Source organism: Pimephales promelas, chromosome 8, assembly GCF_988280905.1.
Source record: "Pimephales promelas chromosome 8, fPimPro1.hap1.1, whole genome shotgun sequence".
NCBI lineage: Eukaryota > Metazoa > Chordata > Actinopteri > Cypriniformes > Leuciscidae > Pimephales > Pimephales promelas.
In genome coordinates, this window is record NC_142776.1 from 9,229,236 (window position 1) to 9,251,035 (window position 21,800).

The 21,800-nt window shown below is 38.9% G+C and overlaps 1 protein-coding gene across 2 annotated transcripts; it reads right to left on the reverse strand.

Moving 5' to 3' along the window:
• Window positions 1-322: 322 nt before the first annotated feature.
• On the reverse strand, window positions 323-15,962 carry kcnj3b (potassium inwardly rectifying channel subfamily J member 3b). Of its 2 annotated transcripts, XM_039689552.2 has the most exons (4): window positions 15,857-15,949; window positions 14,727-15,652; window positions 13,876-14,092; window positions 323-2,355 (listed from the first exon to the last, which is right to left on the reverse strand). In XM_039689552.2, the coding sequence occupies exons 2-4, from the start codon at window positions 15,399-15,401 to the stop codon at window positions 1,643-1,645; spliced, it is 1,605 nt and encodes a 534-aa protein (XP_039545486.2). In that variant the 5' UTR covers window positions 15,402-15,652; window positions 15,857-15,949; the 3' UTR covers window positions 323-1,642. The 2 variants fall into 2 exon arrangements, with proteins under 2 accessions (XP_039545486.2, XP_039545484.2); XM_039689550.2 differs by having other exon boundaries at window positions 14,727-15,962.
• Between the last annotated feature and the right edge of the window lie 5,838 nt (window positions 15,963-21,800).

Consider the following 21,800-nt stretch of genomic DNA (forward strand, 5'->3'; position numbering starts at 1 on the left):
TTACAGAAAGAGCTTTATAATTCCACTCAAGCATTATAAATAATTAATAATGATAAATAATTGAAAACTTGGGAATTTGACCTTTTTTTGTGTGGCATTTCTAAAATTCATTTATTATTAGACCTGACCTGATATTTAGCCTGTGTTCAAGTTTTCTGCTATTACATACTGCAATGGTGATTAAAAGCAGGCAGACATTTTTTTTTTGTGACGTTAGCTTTCTCTGCGATGAAAATCCGTCAATAGTAACCATGAGAATTGAATTCTCAGGGCATTTGAAGCAATCCAACACAGCAGCAAGCTGCCAGTCATCCACACAAGCTGGGGTCACACCAGATCAAACTGCTTTATTTTTGGGGAAGACCTCTGCCAATACCAATGAGCTCATATGTGTCGAACATGGCCAAGTCCACCCATTGCTTCGATTCATTTTCCGGACTTATTTTGTGATGAAAGTTCAGGTGGAGGTTTATCCTTCAGTTGTTTCCTTTTATAATAAACTTGTTACACATCACAACACATTTATTACAGTATTATAAACCGCTCAAACTGCCATTCTTATATTCGTCAGAAGTAGAATAGAACGTATTGAGATAAACACAATTAGAAAACTGTAAAACCATTTAACTGTAACGCAACATAAAGTACGAGATTTTTCCAGTCAGAAGTTCCACTGCAATTTATAATCTTATTGCTTCGGTTTTCAAACACAGGAGATAAACAAAGCCATAACAATGTCGACAAGGTCTTATCTATAAAGAATATTAAAACAGATATACACATCCATTGTGCTCTTTTCAGTCTTTGATGGTTTCCACTCCTCCTTACCCATCGCAATACTCAAGTCATTCAGGTCAGGAAAATATTTGAACATTTCAACTAAGCATAAACTGCTAAATGGAGAACAGCAGGAAACAATCAATGACAAAACATCATATATAAAGTCAGTTAAGTATTGGAAGCCAAATGTGAAATACTGTGTGAAAGCCTTACTCTTCCACAGTGGCTAAGAAAAGCTTTAGAAGTGGCAACCTTTTTAAAAGCTTTCCAAATGGTATTTTACATTTGGCTCCTTATATTTAAGGCTTAATCTTTGATGTGAGATAATCTGGCTTGATCATGCAATAGATTAAAAAAACAAAACAAAAAAACCTGAGTCGGTTCATCAAAAAAAAAAAAAATTACATTTCCATAAATGCACAGCGCCCATTTCTTTAAGTCTAACGACCACAGTAACTAATCCCTCAATGTGTTATTGTGAACCACAATAACCAATCCACTGCTTAAAAATCCCAAACGACTAACTCAGGTTATAGCCATTGGCTTCTTTAAAAACGATTTTCAGTGAATACTGACACTGCATTCTGATAATTATATTGATATTCTATTTTAAGATATACATAATATAGGCAAACCCTCAAAACATGTTTGGCTAACAGGCTAATATAAAAGGTACATCATGAATCGTTGTTAAATAGTGTTGAATATTGTTAGATTCTCTGTAATTAGGTGTTGAATGAATTCTGCTTTCATGCTATTTGCGGTAAAAACATGCCAGATTGTGCAGAGGATTAGCATTAAACTAATATTTTATCCGTATATAAATTGCTAAAAGTATAGATTGCAATTACAGAAGTCAAGTTCATTTAAAACTCAAGCCCGTGAACCTCTCCGAATTCATTTTTCTCAGTTTGGGAGGCAGATGTCCATCCATTCGTCCTCCGATTCCGATTCCACCCACCCCCCCTCCAGCCAACCTTTGCAGTTTTGGTGGCAGATCTGTCACTGATTGGCTGATGTGTTCAGTCCCGCCCACCAAGCCCAGCTTGGGAGCTGATCTGTCCTCCATGGCACTGATTGGCTGAAGCCTCTCTTCTGCCACACCCGGAGCGGAGCTGATTCGCTGGAGTTTGACGGGCAGGTCACCCAGATTGTAGGTGATCTCCGAGCTCATGCGCAGGAGCTTGCGGGGCATGCCGTCCCGGATGGGGTGGTCCCGTCCTGTAAGCTTTTGAAATTTGGCGGGCATTTTAGTGGTGGGCATAGGGGTTGATATATTGATAGAGCCTGTTTCTGCGTCGCTCTGAAGATCCAGACCTTCAAGAGTGCTGCTGCCGCCCTCCGTCACCCCACCTGCGCTGTGGCATAAAGAGGGCGCCGTCAGAGGGGAGGACAGGAGCAAACTCTCCTCCTGTTCTTTAACGCTGTGCGGAGGTGTGGGGACCTCAAAAGTGCCGTGAAACTGCGAATAGTCGACCTTGAAGAAACCCTCCTCCAGAGAAATTACCGGGAAGAAGCGGTGACCCCACAGAACCTCGTCCTCCGTGTACGAAGTGCGAGCCTGGCATGTCATACCTAAGATGATACAAAGAAACAAACTAATTTAAAATTCAATTACTGCGTAAAGTTCATCAGTTCAATTCAGCTAAAAGCAAAAAGACAATACTGTCGTTGTTCAGCTCGAGTGTTGAGTTCAGCAACAAATGTCGCAAAGATTTAGCTATAAAGTAGGTCTACAGAAGACAGTGTCATCATCATCCAGCTCAATTCAGTGCAAGTTTTGTTCTCATCAGTTAGTGCCAATGTAGTCAAATTGACAATATTACTGAGCATTAAGTGTTCACACTTTGCAGGTTAGGTTTGATTAAAACAAACTCAGTTGAGATCGGTCTGTTAGTGCGGTTCATTTGATCAACTGATTCATCCGGACCCTGGTTCGCACCGAACAAGTGGACCAAGATCTCTTGAAAAGATGGGTCTCGGTAAGCTTCCAAAAGAACTCTGGTGTTGTTCGGCTAAAATAGGAACGCACCACCGACCAAAGACATCCTAAAAAGGGACAGAATTTTGAAGCATACCTTTGGTACAGTAGCAGATCTTTTTGTGTGTGCAATGGATGAATTCCTGCAGCTGTTTTGACTCCTTTACACATTTTATAAACTGTTCAAGAGTTCTCAGCTGGACAAAATACCATCATATGTTTGCACATATAATGAGCGCATTTAGCCCAGAACACAGCATTGGTTTGGTTGTTTAAGTTTAAATTTAAAGGGATAGTTTACTTTGAAATACATTTTTGATATCTTTTAGCTTACCTCGAGGGCATCCAAGATGTAGGTGTCTTTGTTTCCACAGTATTTTCAATTTTGACATTTTTCAGTCAAACCGTTGTTGTCTATCAGTCACTGGAGGCTAAGGGGGTCCACCAAAAAGCATGCACAGAGAAGTCAAAATTAAACATGATTTAATGACTCGTAAATGTAAGTACACATTGATGGCCTAAGACACGAAACGAGCGGTTTGTGTGAGAAAACGAATAGTATTTATATCGTTTTTACCTCTTGTAATCATAGCCATGACAAAATGATCTGACTGCACGGGTGCTTTGGTCTGCGCATGCGCTGGAAGTGATCGCTTGTGCGCCTACGTCACTCTTTGTTTATACAGAGATTTCGGAAGTTTTACCTTTCACTAAACATATTTAGATACACAGGAAACCGCAATGGAAGACGATTTCGGTATATCTAAATATGTTTAGTAAAAGGTAAAACTTCCGAAATCTCTGTGTAAATATTGAGTGACGTCACACGCAAGCGATCACTTCCGGCGTAACATTGAACTGATTCAGTTCGGTTCAGTTGGACATTGCACAACTGATTCAGATCACTTGGACATCACTGTGATTACACGAGGTAAAAACGATATAAATACTGTTCGTTTTCTCACAAAAACCGCTCGTTTCGTGTCTTAGGCCATCAATGTGTACTTACATTTACGAGTCATTAAATCATGTTTAATTTTGACTTTTCTGTGCATGCTTTTTGGTGGACCCCCTTAGCCTCCTGTGTATGACTGATAGACAACAACGGTTTGACTGAAAAATGTCAAAATTGAAAATACTGTGGAAACAAAGACACCTACATCTTGGATGCCCTTGAGGTAAGCTAAAACATATCAAAAATTAATTTCGAAGCGAACTATCCCTTTAATTTGTTTGTTTAGGTTTTAAAATGACTGTGTGAACGCTAAGCGAATCAGGACTAAGGCTCAATCCCAATTCACCCCTTGGCCCTATCCCTTGGCCCTACCCCTCCGTTTTGCGCGTTCACGTCTAGGGGTAGGGTGTTGAGATCAAGGGGTTGGGCGAAGGGGTAAGGCTACATAGCCCTCGAAACAGAGATTTTTCAGAGGCACACTCCAAACGGAGGGCTAAGAGAAAGTTCACGGAATGCATTGCAAATCACCGGCGAGATGGCTTCCCAAACAGTTAAACATTTAAATTTAGCGCCAGATGATTCCACCACGCACTATATTTACTCTTATAATATAACACTATAGTCATTTAAATGAAATGGTAAAATAAAATACCTTTCCGATCAGAAAAGACATACATTTCGAGAAAGAAAAGTTATAATCATCATGTTTATTCATTGTTAAGACCAGCTGCTCTGATTGTCAGTTGTTGTCATGGAGAAATCCTGTAAAAACTCTGTAACGGCAGAGCCTTCGCCGACGACTGATGACGTATCGGGTTCATGAAGGGTTGTTTCATTTCGTAGGGGAATATATTTCATCCCCTTGGCCCTTGTAACTCTGTTTTAAGGGCCAAGGGGTACACTCGAAAACAAGGGGATTGAGCCTAAATGTATAATTTTCTTTTTTTTGGTCCGGACCAAAAGAAACGAACTACAAGTGAACACCCCCTAAACTAAGCAAGCCAAGGTGTGAAAAAAAGTTGATGGAACAGCTTATTTATAAAATCTACATCAAGCTTTGTTCAACAACAAATATGTACAGTGCAACAATGGTTGGGTGACTAAAACTAATAGATGCATTACTGACAGGGTGTAAGTACACACACACACACATTTACTGTTGAGCAACACCCATGGGAACGTCTGTTCACGGTCCATTTGGTTGCATGAAAACAAGATCTGTGGGAAATTCATTAGATGTGTGTATCACCCACACCAGCGAACATCCCTCCTTAATTAAAGCGTGCAAAGCCTTCACTATAAAGAGCTCATTTTTATGAACCCTCTAACAAGCAAACGGATTTGCAACACGGCGTTCTACATCAGTCAATAGCATGGAATCTAAGATAAGACAATTGCCGACTGAAAAACAACACCGCGCTTGACGTAGAGTACACTTGAACACACAAGAAAGGTGCGCTTTTCTTGAAAACCTGCATCCGTATCTCCGCGTCTTCATATAGGAGTGTGGTCCTTTGTCAGAGAGGAGAGGAGATTTGAGATGTTTGCAGGAGAGATACAGTGAGGATCTAGACAGGGATTTGAGCATCTGGATGAAGGTGTTTAGAAAGCGCCGGGACTGCTGTGCTGTTCTCCTGACAGAAGGAAGCAGACGCAGACTAAAAAGAGACGGTTGCCGAGTGCACATTATAAACCTCAGACCTAAATATAAAAAAAGCCAGCAAGACAAAACATATTATAGATTTTTATAAGGCAAGATCATTCTTTATTTCTCACGTAATGCCGCCTACGACTATCACACACCTACACACTCTCACACACACACACACAGGCGCGGTTATCCTCCCTTACTACAAAAAAAAAAAAAAAATCCCAGCTTTCTGAGCCGACAAATCCTGGGCTTAGCAGTATAACATAATATTATTCATCTTATGAAATATTTAACAGGCTTTCTGCTGTTTGCTGGGAGAGGGGAAGCTAGGGTCTCAGTTGAAGTTGAAATCAGGTCTGGCTCTCCGCGATTTCGGCTTACATAATCAGTCCATATTCTTCCATTATGACAAATTTCATTTCTGCATTTGGGAGGACCGTTCGCGCACATTAGCTTCCACCAGGACAAAAAAAATGGTACCGCTACACTCCAACATCTGACAGTTATGAGAACAATTTATATTTCCAAGAGGGATAATCTGTTTCTATGGTGACCGTCATCAAGTGTTCGGTTCCATTGCCACAGAGGTGCACTGCCTGACCTGTTTCTGTCATCTCTGTCTTTCTCTCGCTCACTCTCCTTGATTTCCCCTATACTCAGTCCACATTCCCTCCTGTCCATTTTAGTGTCTCTTCCTAACACACCTATAGCATTAACCATCATTATCATCACAACTCTCCCTCTGTTCCTATCTCACATCCTCTCTTTCACTCCTGTTGTCTGTCTCTGTGGTGTGAGATAACAGTAAACTCTACTATCTGTTCTGAACGGTAATTGACCATGCAGCTGTGCCCAATTCTCCCCTGTATCTCACCGACACACAGTGTGTGGCCCTGGGGGGATGAAGCAGTGCTTCTTTTGATTTGCTGAAGCCCTTTGGGACGGTTGCACCGAGCTGCCCCGTTTACTTGCACTGCTGAGCGCACAAGAAGTAAAACTTTCTGAAATTCTGAAACCACAGGCCAGGAACTAAAAATAAGTCAATAAATAATGCCAATACTTTTTTTTTTCCAAGCCTAAATTGTTAATGTTTCATGCCACTCGATATTTACCAAGATACTGTAAAGTGAATCCAGCCCACTGCAATTTTAGTGTCACTGAGATACTTTATAGTGTGAATTTGACTTTATTTTCATATTTATTTTTAGTTAAAGTTTTAGTAATTTTGTTTTAGTAATTTTAGCTTTTCATATATAGATAGCCTATATATTACCCTACAAAGCAAAAACGCAGTGCAGAACTGAGAAAAATGACTATAACTCGGGCTTTTTGCAGTTACTGTACAAAGGACTTCCAGTTTTCTGCAAAATGACACACATTTGAGATGAGATGTTTTATCACATAACAAAGGATGCCTTGAATGTCATGAAAATGATAATAACAACTATTTGACCAGTTACTTCCTTTTTGTTTTGTAGGGCAATATATATATATATAGTTTTATGTATATGTTTAACTTTATATACATTTTTTGTCCGTTTTTTGTTTTATTTATTTTAATACCTCAAGTTAAAATAAATTAAAATGAGAAATAATCCTTTTTTCATTTTCTTTCCAGTTCCAGTTTCATTTTTTTTTATGGTTTTAGTTTCAGTTAACTATAATAGGCCTGATCTGTAACTAATAACCATGTCAGACTTATCAGGGATCTGATTAAACGTAACAAAAAGAGCAATTGCATATCATACAACCATTCGAAATAATCACTCTTCAACAAGCACATATTTCAGATGCTTTATCTTATTTACAGCTTGTTTAAGTGTTCAAATTGTTTTGTCAGGCTTTCAGAGAAGCTTATTGATTGCATTTAATTGAAATGGTTTTGACACCAACATCATTGTAGCGTCAGGCATATCCATGTCATTTTTTTTGGTCAAAACAATCACGAATCTCATTACGTTTTGAGTGTTGATATGTTAAAAAACTAGTCTGAGAAAAAGCCATGAAGTTTGAAATTGAAAATCAGAAAAACATTACTAGGATGTGATCTGCATAACAGGGAAGCAAGTACAAGTTCTCTACAAAGCAAAAAATAAAAAATCATTTCTTTGGCTTGTTTTTCATCAGAAATAACTAATATCCCCAAAACACAATTTATTTATATATGAAGTCAAATTTACATAAGGTATGAAAACTTCAGGGAATGTATTTTGAACATCCTCGAAAAAAATGGAATTTCGCATAAAACATTCATGAACAAAGAACTGTTTCCATCCAGCTGGTGCCAAGAAAATGGTGCCAAATATCACCAAGAAAAATCTAGTTGCTGCAGTATATAGGAGATATAGGCCTACATCATAAATGACTTGCGCCTGCAGATGAAACGCAATAAACGGTCATGTTATCTTGTGTTCAGAGGTAGACGCCTGCTGTTTGGGAATGCAGTCGTGTAACAGAACTGGGAGGTAATAATTCCGAACCACTTTGACGACACACTTTGGCTAAGGGATTTCAGAATAAACAAAACATTTCAGATGCTGTGCAATGAGATTGGCCCACTATTCAGTCCAGTTATTGCGCAGTCACATGACTTTATGTGCATCGAGGAATTTAATTGGCAAATGTTTTTCATTGTAGTTTTTACGCATGTTTTCTTATTGGATAAAAAAAAAATGTATTCGCCTCATTTGACTTTTTTATAATTGATGTGCATCTTGGCATTTCCTTCCATCATTTTTTTTTATTCTGGGATGTCCCAAAAGGCGCATAAAATAGATGGATGGAAATATGACAGTTATATATATAAACAAAAGTCTAAAATCAAGATTTAAAAGAATAGTTTATTTAAAAATCATTAACCAGACAGTTGATGGATCCCATTGGCTTCCAAATTTTTTTTTTTTCCTACTATGGAAGTTAATGGGCTATATCAACTGTTCGGTTACCAACATTCTTCAAAATATCTCCCTTTGTGTTTGGCAGAAGAAAGATATTCATACAGGTTTTAAGTAAATTATGACAGAATTTTAATTTTAAGTGAACTATTCCTTTAAAGGGGTCATACAATGGTACATGCACTTTTTCCAAGTTGATTGAACACAACCATCATATAATGATAAAAATGTATCCAGTGTTTGTGTTTTAATCTCCTTATATGTTTTTCCCTGCCTCAAATCGAGCCGTTCATCACTACGTGATGACCGTGTGACATCACATGGTCGGACACCCCTCCCACGATTGTTGATTGACAGCAGCGTTTTAACACAGACCCACACTGAGCGAGCGGTCATCGTAGTCCGACATTGTTGATATATGCTGAAGCAGAATGGTGTCTAAGCGATTGTGGTGTTCTGTTCTTAGGTGAATTAACGAACACAGTCATTTTGAGGTTCCTAAATCCGAACCGCTGAACTATTCAGTTTTCAGGCTGAGTTGTGTTTTCGAAGGGATTCGAATATTCCGAATATTCGAATTATATTTTCGAATATTCCCTACGATCAACGTCAATGCTTTCATGTTTGTGTGATTCGCGAATCATTTCTCACCAGACTGCTTTATAAACGAGGATCGTAAACAATGGTTTTGCTAAGAAGCTGCTCCTGAAAAAAAGAATCGGTCCCAACAAGTTCCTGTTGCACCTCCAGAAGAAGTGAGTGTTAAGTTTTATTAACCTTTATATTAACGTTAATCTTTGCAAATTGCTTGCACGCTTCACAATGTATGCGGAAGGTTTACACTCAGGGTACATTACGGCATGTTTTCTATGTACGATGTTCTCAATATAATTCATAATCCCATGTTTATAATGAACAACGTGCTATGGTTATTGTGTTATTTCAAACTATGCATACATCAGTAAACACAGCGTTAGTACATCTCACTCAGTTACTCTAACGTTACCCTGCCAGTAAGTTACATACAAAGATAGATCAAAGTGACATTACGTTAACCAACCATTCAGAAACCTCCTGTTCAAGCCTTAATTGTCGAACTCCTTTGCGGCCGTCATCTTGTTCCGGGTGCGACTCCGGTTCAAATTGATACGGTTGCAAAGATGCGTTCTTAAGAGACTCCCGCTGCCGTTCTTTCTCCAAAATATACCCTCAACTGTTGTCAAGACAACACTCCACGTGCGTTGTGTCAAAACGCCCGCAGAACAGAGGGGCGGAGTGAGCGAAGCTCATTATCATTTAAAGGCATATGCACTGAAATGGCATGCTGAAAACAGAGCTGTTTTTGACCAGGTGAAATTAGTGTTTTCTTGCAATACTAATGAGAATTTTTAATTAACATGTATTACAAACTTTTAATTTAGACCCTAAAGAATCAAATTAATTTGTATGAAAATGGCATTATATGACCCCTTTAAAAAAATGTTAATGTTGTGGAAAAAAATTATTTCTGTAAAGTAAATATCTTGCCACAAATAAATGAATGGACCATAATAATAGAACACTTGATAGAGATAACTTGCAGTTCACTCCTCTAATGTTGTGTTCTTATATCAAGCAATGCTTTATTCTCAAATCTAGTTTTATATTCTTAATTCACCATATCATTAGTGTTTCTACAGCTCAGCTGGTGGAACATAAAGTGCTAACAATGCTGAGGTCAAAGAAAAAATAATAATTTACATCTCAAGGTTATTTTATCTTTTGAACAAACTGCCAATAAATAATCCAAAAGCATTAATATTTCTCTAGTGGCTAGATTAATGTTATTTCAAGTCATTTTTTTAACTCGATCAGAGTTTTTGTGTAGTATGATATGATAAGAAATATTTTTGCTATATTTAAAAGTGCCTTTTTTTTTTCTTTTGCAGTGTAATGTGAAAAGCTGTAAATAATTTGACAGATGTGAATGCTGGCACAGATGTCATGTTTATCGCCGAGAGAAATGGATGGCTCTGAGCTTTTCCTCTGAGACTCCTTGGCCTTGAAGTCACTGCCTCTCTACTTGAAGGAAATTAATTTAGTAATGCCTATATTCCACCTTCCACATCGCGAGTCATATAGACAAGACTGTGATTAGTGTCACACGTGTTACTCAGGGTAGCTTTATTAAAAGTCATTTTCTGCATAGGCAAAAAAAAAAGTTATTGTCAGTTCATTGAACACACCTTTAGTGACAACATGTTCTAAAAGCAGTGCTGGGGTACAAATAAATCTGCAAATATTGTACCTTCAGAGACAGTTGGCTACCCTCAAAGTGACATCTTACTTTATTTACAACTAGATGGTTTATAGTAGTTACTTCATGGCACATATTACTACTTCAGATATAAGATTTAAAGGTTTTTTAAATTAGTTTTGGAAGTCTCCTACAGTAGGTTTAATAGACATACACACACACACACACACACGCATACACACACACACACACATACATATATATATATATACATATATATATATATATATATATATATATATATATTTTACATTGCACATTACCAGTGTTGGGGAAGCTACTCTGAACCTGTGGCTTGAAGAACGAAGAACGTTTTAAACCACAAATCTTTTACTTAAAACAATGTAATGAAATACAATTAATTTATTATGACTGCACTCGACACAGAAAGCGTTTAATCTTTGGTTTGAATGAATTACACACAAAAAGTGTAACCTTTATAGAAGTCGATTCATGTGTAATATCAACCCACTCCTCTTTACATAATCATCAGTCAATCTTTTCTCTGTGAACTGTAAAGCCGCAAGATGTGTGATGTATGATAGATGGCAGTAATGCAATATTGTTTTGGGGTTTGTGATCTAATAACTTATAAGATGATGATGCTACGCTGCTTTAATGCATTGCAGATTTCTCAACACGCAAAGCTGAATCTAGTTTTTGGTCGCGCAACATTGGAAAAGCTACACTGTTTTAAAGTGCCCCTATTATGTTTTTTTTTAATATTCCCTTTAATGCAGTGTGTAATATAGCTGTCTGTGAATTTAAACTGTCTACAAAGTTAAGTCGAAAGAGCACGATAAATACAGTTATTGAATCCCAAAAGAAAGAATCGACTCTGAAACGAGTCGTAATTCGAATCCCACTGCGTTACGGTTACGCGTCACTACATAATACATTTGCATAACCCATTGATATGGTAAAATCCACGTCATAGCTACAGTCCTAACAGTGTACAATCTCTGAGAACTGAGGAAGCCTCCTGAGGAGAAGTTCAGTTATGGTAATGGGCGTTTATCTTCGTGACGTACGCAGGTTTCAGTAGTATAAAAACCAGCTTGTTTCGTCAAAACCACTGTAGCGAGTCAGGAGTTGGAATTGCGAGTATTGAAAACGATCAGGATAGAGTGTTTTAGTATGTATTTCGTCCCCTATATCTCCGCTGGGATCTGCCCACTTTTACAGCATTTTCAAATATTGCCAGTGGGCGGAGTCAGGCTCTGACCAGGGGTTTAGTTACCCTTTAAAAAAAGCGGTGATATGCAGTAAAGTGTTTTTGACCTTTAAATGCATGTAAACCTGTAGTAAGAGACCTCCAAAACAAAATTAGGAACCTTTAAAATAGGGGCTACTCTAAAGCAACTGAAAAATGTAATTAAGTTGGTAGCATCACTCCTTGTAGTTAGCTACTCCCCAACACTGCACATTACCTCATTATCTTAATTTGAAGATTCACTCTCTCGAAACCTCTCCTTTCTGAGAGCCTACTATTATGGCCCAGTCTGTTGTGATTCCTCTACCACTACTACACTGCGTATGTGAAACAAGACACCTAATACCATATATCAGAATTTCAGCTCCGGATGCTTCCTCAGCACTTGATACACAGTGACATCGGTTTTCCATATCAATTCCAGTGCGAGTCCTCATCCTATTGAAGTGCATGTGAAGTGGAATCGCAGAACTAAAAACAGCATCTTCTCGGTATGTCGACAACACAAAAACCACACTCATCCAAGCCACAGCTACAACTACAGTGTTTTAAGTTCGGGTCACACATTTTGCACATTTTTCCTGACAGTGTGGGTGAATTATCAGCTAAGTTTAGATGGTACAATTCATAAAACATCAAAAATATAAAAGGTAACACACCATCAAAACATTAGTCTGGCCAGCAGATTAAGTTATAATAGGGTTATATTTTAAAACAGAGCACATTTGATGACTTGGAAAAAAAACTAAAGATCCTAACCTGATGTTTATGTAAAAAAAATAAATAAATACTTTGATTCTATAATTGACCATACCAGTGCTTTTTTTTAATCCAAGAGCTATTACAAAAACGTGACAATATTGATATTTCAGGTCTTTAAAATGAAACTTTCTGAGATGTAGCCCTTGTGTCAACAAGCCCTTACGTGAAATATGAGCTTTTATATACAGAGAAGTGTCCAAACAAAGACTTTAATCCTGAAGATTTGAATGAAAGGACACATGAACACCCACACACAAATATGTGCTGTATTCCCACATGCACGTCATAAACCTAGACATAATTACAGGGCATAATTAAAAATGTGTAATGAATTATTTGATAAGTCGTAATTAGTATTTGATTTGTGAGGCTGATAAAAACAAGTTTTGTCTCCATACTTCAAACAGCCGGTGAGACTTTACTGTATGTAGACCGCTTAAGAAGGGGCCGATTTAGTTGCTATGGAAACTGATTCACAATGGGGAGAACAGAGTGCTGACTAACTGTACAATTTTTTTTGTTCTTTTCTTTCTTTTTTTTTTTTACCCGCAAATCCCTTCACTTTCTGTAGGCGTAATTTTCTGATGTGCCATCATTGAGGAGGACCGGACAGAATTATTTTTCGTTTTCATAATTATTCATAATTATTTTAATTAAATGAGACTATGGAAGGATATGATTAAGTATGTACATACAGTGTCTTTGCTGCTGAGATTTTCTGCTGTTGATTGTGCGAATGCGGTTTCTTACTGTAAGTGTGTGCGGGCTCATATGTATGGATTGATGTGCTGCAGGGTGAGAAAGTAAAGGTGAGCTGTAATTTGATTGACAGGTGGCTTGATCTCAAAGCATGCCAGACTACAGAACCATGAGGTAGAGAGCAAAACGAAAGAATAACTTTGTGTATCATCTCTTATATAACTCGTCTCTCTCTCTTTCCATCTTTACTGCAGTAGACACCAACATTCATTCTTTTCTATCACAAAAAGCTGATTTGCACCAGCAAACTTGCTTCTGCAGACTGTCTCACACACACACACTGAACCACACCACCCAAACACATTCACCCTGCACAAATATACGCACAAAAAAATGACACGGCATTAAAAAAAACTTGATTTAGCATTCAGTTCATTGCATTGGTTTGTAAATATTGTGCATGAATCAAAAGAAACATGAGCTTAATATTTTTTTAAATATTTAAGCAGTATGGTGGAAGTGTACTTTGAAAAACACAGTGTATAATGTCAATCAAATTTAATCATTCATAGTGTTTTTTGACAGATTAAAAAAAAAAATCCTATTTGCTGCTTCATGCATGTTACAAATAAAAAAAAACTCACCGGTGGTCTCCACGATTCCCTCTAGGATAACCACAATCTCAAATTGCTCCGTTTGCATGGACCTGAGCGAAAGGTCGTAGAATGGGCTCTTGGAGTCGATCACATGGCAGATTGTCAGAGGAGACACCAAGAAAAGCTGGTCGGCTCCGGTACTGAAACCAACGTCCAGCTCCAGTTGATCCAGAGGCAAAAACTCTCCTTCAGGAGTCTGACGGGACTAAGGGGAAAGGTACAAAAAAAAATTAACTACTTAGGATAAAACAAGAAGCTGAGTGAGGAAGAGAACGACTGAGTCTAATGAATATGCACTCTTTTTATTCGCTTTTTTATTGCCATCTATGGTACCATGAAGAGCCTTAACATCCATGGAACCTTTACATTGCACAAAAAGCTCTTTATAGTGGGAAATGCTTCATTAGATTAATTAAATATTCTCCCCACACCAAGAAGAAAAAATAACTGTTCTCTTAGGGTTCTTCAGGGAACCAAATATGATTCATTTTACCGCAGTGCTGTGAAAACCCCCTCTTTTAGAACCTTTGTTTTTAAGAGTACACAGTGTTTCCAGAGGGAAAGTTGCACCCAGTCGCATGGAGCAGATCAATACTTTGTCCTCTGTAGGTGGACAACAAATTACAGCTCTTTCTCATTTGTCTAGGCATGAGGTTAAAGAATAATGACCCTTAGCTTGAACACTTTATGTTCAATTGTTTCATATCCACGTGATGTTGACTTATGTATGTCTAACATGGTCTAGTAATGTATAACCCGCACCGAAAATAATGTTCTATGTGACTTGGATTCGTCATTTTCTCTCTCCTTTTAACCGGTTCCAGTCGTGTGTTACTCACTTTGAGTAGTTTGCAGCGTATCTGCGCGGAGACCATATGGCTGTTCCGCAGGTTACCCACTCGGAACATCAGGGTCAGTTTGCCGTCACGCATGGAAATCACCGCGTGCTCGCTGAACATCAGCGTCTCTGCGCGTTTCTTCGGCTGGGACATCTTGATGAACATGCAGCCGATGAGGAAAGCGTCCACTATGGAGCCTAGGATGGACTGGAAGAGGAAGAGAATGATGCCTTCCGGGCACTTGTCTGTAATGTAGCGGTAACCGTATCCGATAGTGGCCTCAGTTTCGATGAAGAACAGAAAAGCGGAGGGAAAGTTGTACACATTGGCCACGCACGGTGTGTACTTGTCATCGTGGGCCTGGTTCAGGTCTCCCCGTATAAAGGCAATGACCCACCACATAGAAGCCATGAAGAGCCACGCCACCGTGTAGGTAAGAATGAAGATGAATAGATTCCAGCGCCATTTGAGGTCCACGAGTGTGGTGAACAGGTCCGACAGGTACCGGCTGGTTTCTCCTCCCAGGTTCCCGTGCTGGACGTTGCACCGGCCGTTCTTGTCCACAAAGCGCTGACGTTTTTTCTTCTTCTCGGGGGCCTGGTTGAACCCTCCGCCGCTGGACGAGGTGGTCACCACCTGATAATCATCCCCAAATTTTTTCCGCAGCGCTGACATCCTTTACGCTTATTAAAGTTGTCCCAGATACGAGAAAGCTCTGCGTGCTCGTTCCTGACAAAAATGCTTTCGGGTTTCTTTACACTTCAGATACACCACCAGTCTCCCACATTTCTGAGCAGATCATTAACAAAATAACAAAACAAAAAAAAAGTTATTTTTAAGGCTCACCGCAGGAGTTTGTCAATAACAGCGCGTTTGTCCAGGGATGGGGCGATGCAGATCTTCTAGTCTTCTCCGAATCCGCATAACTAAAAAAAAAAAAAAAAAACTCACTCAGCCGAGGCTGTAAAATGTGGTGAAATATGGATGCGAGTAATTTGTAATCTCAGATTGGCTTGGCGCAGTCTAGCACTTCCTCATCCACTCCTCCTGTTTCGCCAGGTGTATCGCACAAATTTGATAAGATGGTAGTTGGTAGACGCCCTAAGGATCCTGTCCAAGTTTTAACTCACCGCCTCTGCTGTTCTTCTCAGCTGACGAGCGTTGATATCGGATCTGTTCGTCCTCTCACTGTTCTCGGTTCCTGCGCACTGCGCGTCTCCTGCTCTCCAACTCCATTTGCAGCCACGACAAATAAGAAAAACTTCTCTGAGAGGGTGGTGGAGATGGGAGGTGGAGGAGGGATGAACACGTGTTCTTGTGTTGGATACATCTTTTTTTTTTTTTTTGCTGCACTTGTAACATGCTTCACTGAACAGTTCTGCATTGATGGAATATTGCAATAGGCTACTATTTATTATAAAATATAAATAATTTATCCGTGCACATTATTGTTGTTGTTTTTATTATTTTTCAAATTTATGCGTTCTCCTAATCTTTATTCAAAGTGATTTCCCCTCCCACTTGCAGAAACATCTCTTCTCTGATGACGTGTTTACTGGCGTGTGGGCGGGGCAACCTGTCACTCACATGACATCACAGCAATAGCAAACCACAAAGTACTTGTGCTTCAACAAAATCCCAGTATTATATATTAGAGCTGTTTATCAATAAAAAACACAACAATTAATCACACATTTTTCTGCAATTAATCAAGATTAATAACACCTAACAACATTTTTTTCATCATATAGCCTATTATAATAAAATTATATATATATTTTTTCACATTAAATCTCCAAATTAATGTAAAAACAACATAAAGACAGTAGCCTATATTTTAAAAACATGGCCAGTATCATCGATACCAACTGCTACTGATGTCTTTATGAAATGGGCTCTATGCACGGCGGTATTTCCAGTGAAGGTCTAAGGATGCTCGATAACTTCCGCCGATCGTAGAGTCCAATGCAATACAGAGAATTTATATTGAATTTTACACTCCATGCCATGGTTATACTAAAGAAACGTTAGTCACAAAAACAGACAAAACAGACACCCCTCGTTGTGTTTATGCTTCTTTTAAAAATTATGTTAAATAAACATAACTATATATAAAATTGCATCTAAACGTATGAAAGTTTCGTTTCAAAGACGAGAGGACAGGAAATTTTGAAGACTCTGCCATAATCCCATTTTCCTTGGTTTTCCTCCGCTTTAATCTCCACATCCGGAAACTGACGAGCATCCTTGCGTCAAATGCGGAACTTATGCGTGCATAGCCTATTAACTTTCTTCTCAGTTTTAGCCATTATGGCCATTCAGCTTTACAGTATAGGTTAATTAAATATTTATTAACATTTATTATAAACATTTGTTCATTTTTAATATTTATTAGGCTTTAGAAAGTATACCAGTTAATTTAAGTGAACTTGTTTTCTTTAAAGGTGCCTTCTGGCAAATAAAATCAAATCATATTCCATATTCCATAACAGATGGGGGCAGTATATATCCAGAAAGTGAGTTGTGCCGCGGCCGCGCGCACTCTCACGTCTTCAAACAACACAAGCGAGCGCTGTTTTGCTCTCTTTCTCCGCATATTATTCAAATCATTTGACACGATAGTAAAAGGTTGGAAGACCGCAGTTTCACGTGGAGCATTTGGAGATTTTTAGAGATCAGAGACTCAATGAACAACATCTCAACACTAAATGATGAAGACCGTCTCATAGACGCCTGTCTCAAAAACAAGCTGGTGCATTTCGACGATATGGGAAAATAAAAGCCTGGGCTATTATTTTAAGTTTACGCTATTCGTTTTGTTCATATTACACTTTTATTGTTAGTTTGAATTAATTTGACAGACAGCATTCGCTGATGTTGATCAAGCTAGTGCCATTCAGAGCTGCCAACTCTCACGAATTCACCGTAAGACACACGCAATTGACACTTAGCAAGCAGGTTAGTTAAGCTCTCAGATTCTGTCAATTTTATTACGCAATTCAAACCGTTATACCGTTATAACCAAATACCGTTTTGGAAGATCCCTAGCGCACGTGAACCAATCATCTCTAATAGCTAATGGAAAAAGAACATGAACACTGTTGAAAGATACAGTATGCTACAACTTACCAAAATTTATTCCTCATGCATAATGTCGACCAATCATTTTTTGAACTCTTCCCTGAACTGAAATGTAGTAGTGGGCTGTATTTCCACGAGACTGACATCAGGTTCAAGTACACACACAAGCCGCGTGAGTTACTTGTCTATTGCAGTTTGGCTGGTGGTTATGTTGCCCACCCGCATACCACCTCCCATGGCCGAAACTGGTATTACGACACCTGCTGGGCCGGGGCTAGTAATTTAGCATGCTTATTTAGGTTTATATCTCGGCAGCACTATAACTTGTCAGTTTTTTAATGACATCATTGCACTTATTTCTTCTCATTCTTTTGATGCGTGTAGCTCATTTTTTGGATATTTTTACCTCAATTATTACATATGGCACCTTTAAGGTTTTGCAGGTATAGGTCTAAACACTTTACAGTCTTCATTTAATAAATTATTAATTAAATATACATTCATCCTTAAATTAAAGCTACAGAAGTTATTCAGTGAGTGATTGTTTTTTTTTCTTTTGTTCTTTGATAATCCTTCATGACAACATCTGCAGATTTATTAGGCTGCTGTTACTTTAAGACCTGCCACACATTACGTGGATCTGACACGCATCCCATTTTCTCACAAATTTTTACTTTCATTCAAGTCTTCATTTAACTAATTTAAGACTGTGCTCGCAATGATACTCCACAAAATGGGCATTTTGGCATAAATGCTGTCTGAAGCAGCTTTGAGTGCACACAAGTCGAGACGACAGGAGATTCACAGACGTGCGTCAGTCCCGCACTTCGTTCTCTTTTCTGTCTTATTGCGGTTGTATGGTATGGTTTAAAAGCATTTGCAAGAATAATAGCGTGATCATAAAATGTAATGATAAAGGATGATGGAAAAATAATGATGCGTTAATTGTTAAAAATTATTAACGCGTTAAAACTGAAAAAATTAATCGCTGAAAAAATAATTTTGACAACGCTAACACACACACATACACATATATATATATACACACATATATATATATATATATATATAGTGAGTCTTAGGAATTCTGTCCCGAAATGATAACTACTTTATCAGCTCATTCTATAAAAGCCAGAATAATACTTTAGATTAGATTAGAAGTGACATAATTTGCTCTGGATCTGATGTCAAAACATAAACAGGCGTCATCAAATATTTTGCACCAACAAACGATACATCATAAAATAATTCATGTCCAGCCTTTAATATATTTGGTCCTTTATGTGTCAGAATGATGGATGAAGAAGATATTGTGATGAATGTTCTGTCACATCAGTGTCAGATAGAGCAGGAGGAACAAGCTTTCTTTAACAAAACACATTCTTCATTTGATAAAGCTTCTAAGGCAAACTGTTATGACCAGCAATACTTGTCATTTTCTGACACCAGAAAAACACTCACTCTGAACTCTATTTCACACCTGTGTGTCCTTTTCCACCCCTGCGATTTTCCATCACTTCCTGTTTCAAGCCAGGCGGGGTGCTGGAAGATAAGGGCACAATTAGTCTGTTATTCTGGAGTCATGCAAATGACTTCCAGTCTATAATGGACTGACTCTGCTGCTCTGTAAGTGTCAGCACTATCCTCAATGGAAGACTGTAACAGAACTTCATCAGGAATATCTCTCCAATTATATGCTGCACATTCACACATACACAGTGTGTATTAGCTCTTTTGGAAGCAGAGACAAGCAGGACGTGGCTATTTTGAGTCCTTTTGCTGAACATACCCTGGGAAAAAAGATTTAATGTGTTTCAATATAGATATTCTTTTCAATTTTATGCCAAAAAAAGAGTTATAAGGAGAAACATCTTAAAGTGCCCTTATTAAGCTATTTTAAAGGTTCCTAATTTTGTTTCAGAGGTTTCCTACAATAGTTTTACATGCATTCCAGGTTAAAAAACACTTTAATTTTCTCATAATATACATTGCATATCACCTCAATTTTCAAAGAGTCTGAAAATGGTTCGCTTGAAGATTCAGTCTCTCTAAACCATAGATATCTATATAAAGGCTATGTCTCACGGTGGAGTATTTATCGTCATCACCGGCGGCCATCTTGTCACAGACAGGCTTTCTGGTGGGCTCTGTGGTATCTGATGTAAGAAATACTCTTTTCTCGTTGAAATCTTGACGGATTTATAAACGGTTTGGTTTCTTACAAACGTTATTAACGTGGCTATAATTCTGGACAATTATTTATTTATACTCTTATTATTCATAAGTATGCAGTATCATAACTACATCTCTGCCGTTTATAACAAACCAGACCGTTTGAAAATCGGTAGAAAATTGAGCAAGTTACGGTGATTTAAAAAGTACATGCACCATTAAAACAATGTTACCAGTGAGCGAGCTGCCTGTGACAAGATGGCCGCCAGGTGCTGACGTCGACCTCCATTGGCCAGTAGCGCGGACGAGATATCTAGCCTTTATATAGATATCTATGCTATAAACCCCTCGTATTAGAGACCCTACAATGCTCTCATTGGTCAGACGGCCCAGTCTGTTGTGATTAGTCTACCGCTCACAGTGTGTGTCGGAAATTAAACACCTATTACGTTTCTGAATTTCTGCTCTGAAGGCTTTCTCAGCGTTTGACGTCGTTTTTTTACCCATATCAATTCAATTGCCAGTCCCCATCCTTTTAAAGTGCATTCAAATGGTGCTTTTCCACTACACAGTACCAGCTCGACTCGACTCGGCTCGGCTCGCCTTTCTTTGGTTTTCCACTGTGGAAAAGCTGTACCTGTACCTGCTTTCGGGTACCTTTTTTTGTATCACATCCGGCGAGGTTCCGAGCGAGCTAAGGCGAGCTGAGCCGGTCCTAAAATGTGACGTGAAAACAATGCCGACTGCTGATTGGTCAGAGAGAATCGTCACCATTCACTGCGTCATCATAGGACGGCGCCAGATGAAGTATCCAGAATATCCCCGCCATTTTTAAATAGTTTGGCCAGAGATAGTTACTAAACTTACTACTAATTATGGCAACTCGGAAGAATACGCCGTGGTCAAACGAGGAGGTGCAGACTTTCCTTTGTTTGGTTGCCGAAGAGAGCATCCAGCGAGAGCTTGACAGGGCAATGAGGAACGAAAGGCGTCACTATGACGACCGGGTACTATTTGTGGCGGGACTGTCTGCAATGGAAAACGGAGCGAAAAGCGAGCCGAGTCGAGCTGGTACTGTTAATGGAAAAGCGCCAAAAGTGGATTTGCAGCACTGAAAACAGCATCTTCTCAACCAAACTCTTCCAGGCCTCAGCTTCAACTACAGTGTTTGGGGGCAGGGCGAAGCAGGGCAGCCAGTGAAAACCATAAGTGGGCGTTATGCAAATTTATTACATTGTTACGTGGGTATGGTTGGCGGTTTAATCCCTGGTTCCACCTGACCAAGTGTCGAGGTGTCCATGAGCAAGACACCTAACCCCAGCTGCTCCCGACAAGCTGGATGGCGCCTTGTATGGCTGACACCGCCGTCGGTGTATGAATGAGTGTGTGAATGGGTGAATGTGAGGCAATATGTAAAGCGCTTTGGTGGCCATTAGGCCATAATGCAGTCCATTTACCATTTACCATTTAAGATGTAGGTGTCTTTGTTTCCACAGTATTTTCAATTTTGACATTTTTCAGTCAAAACGTTGTTGTCTATCAGTCATACACTGGAGGCTAAGGGGGTCCACCAAAAAGCATGCACAGAGAAGTCAAAATTAAACATGATTTAATGACTCGTAAATGTAAGTACACATTGATGGCCTAAGACACGAAACGAGCGGTTTTTGTGAGAAAACGAACAGTATTTATATCGTTTTTACCTCGTGTAATCACAGTGACGTCCAAGTGATCTGAATCCGTTGTGCAATGTCCAACTGAACCTACGCCGGAAGTGATCGCTTGCGTGTGACGTCACTCAATATTTACACGGAGACTTCG

Bases quoted from the DNA above. Each gene is read 5' to 3' on its own strand.
- kcnj3b (XM_039689550.2), bottom strand. From the start codon at position 15,401: ATGTCAGCGCTGCGGAAAAAATTTGGGGATGATTATCAGGTGGTGACC. The intron at 14,093-14,726 runs GTGAGTAACACA...CTTTCCCCTTAG, and splicing joins TACGCTGCAAACTACTCAAA to TCCCGTCAGACTCCTGAAGG. The intron at 2,356-13,875 runs GTGAGTTTTTTT...GTATCATCTTAG, and splicing joins GGGAATCGTGGAGACCACCG to GTATGACATGCCAGGCTCGC.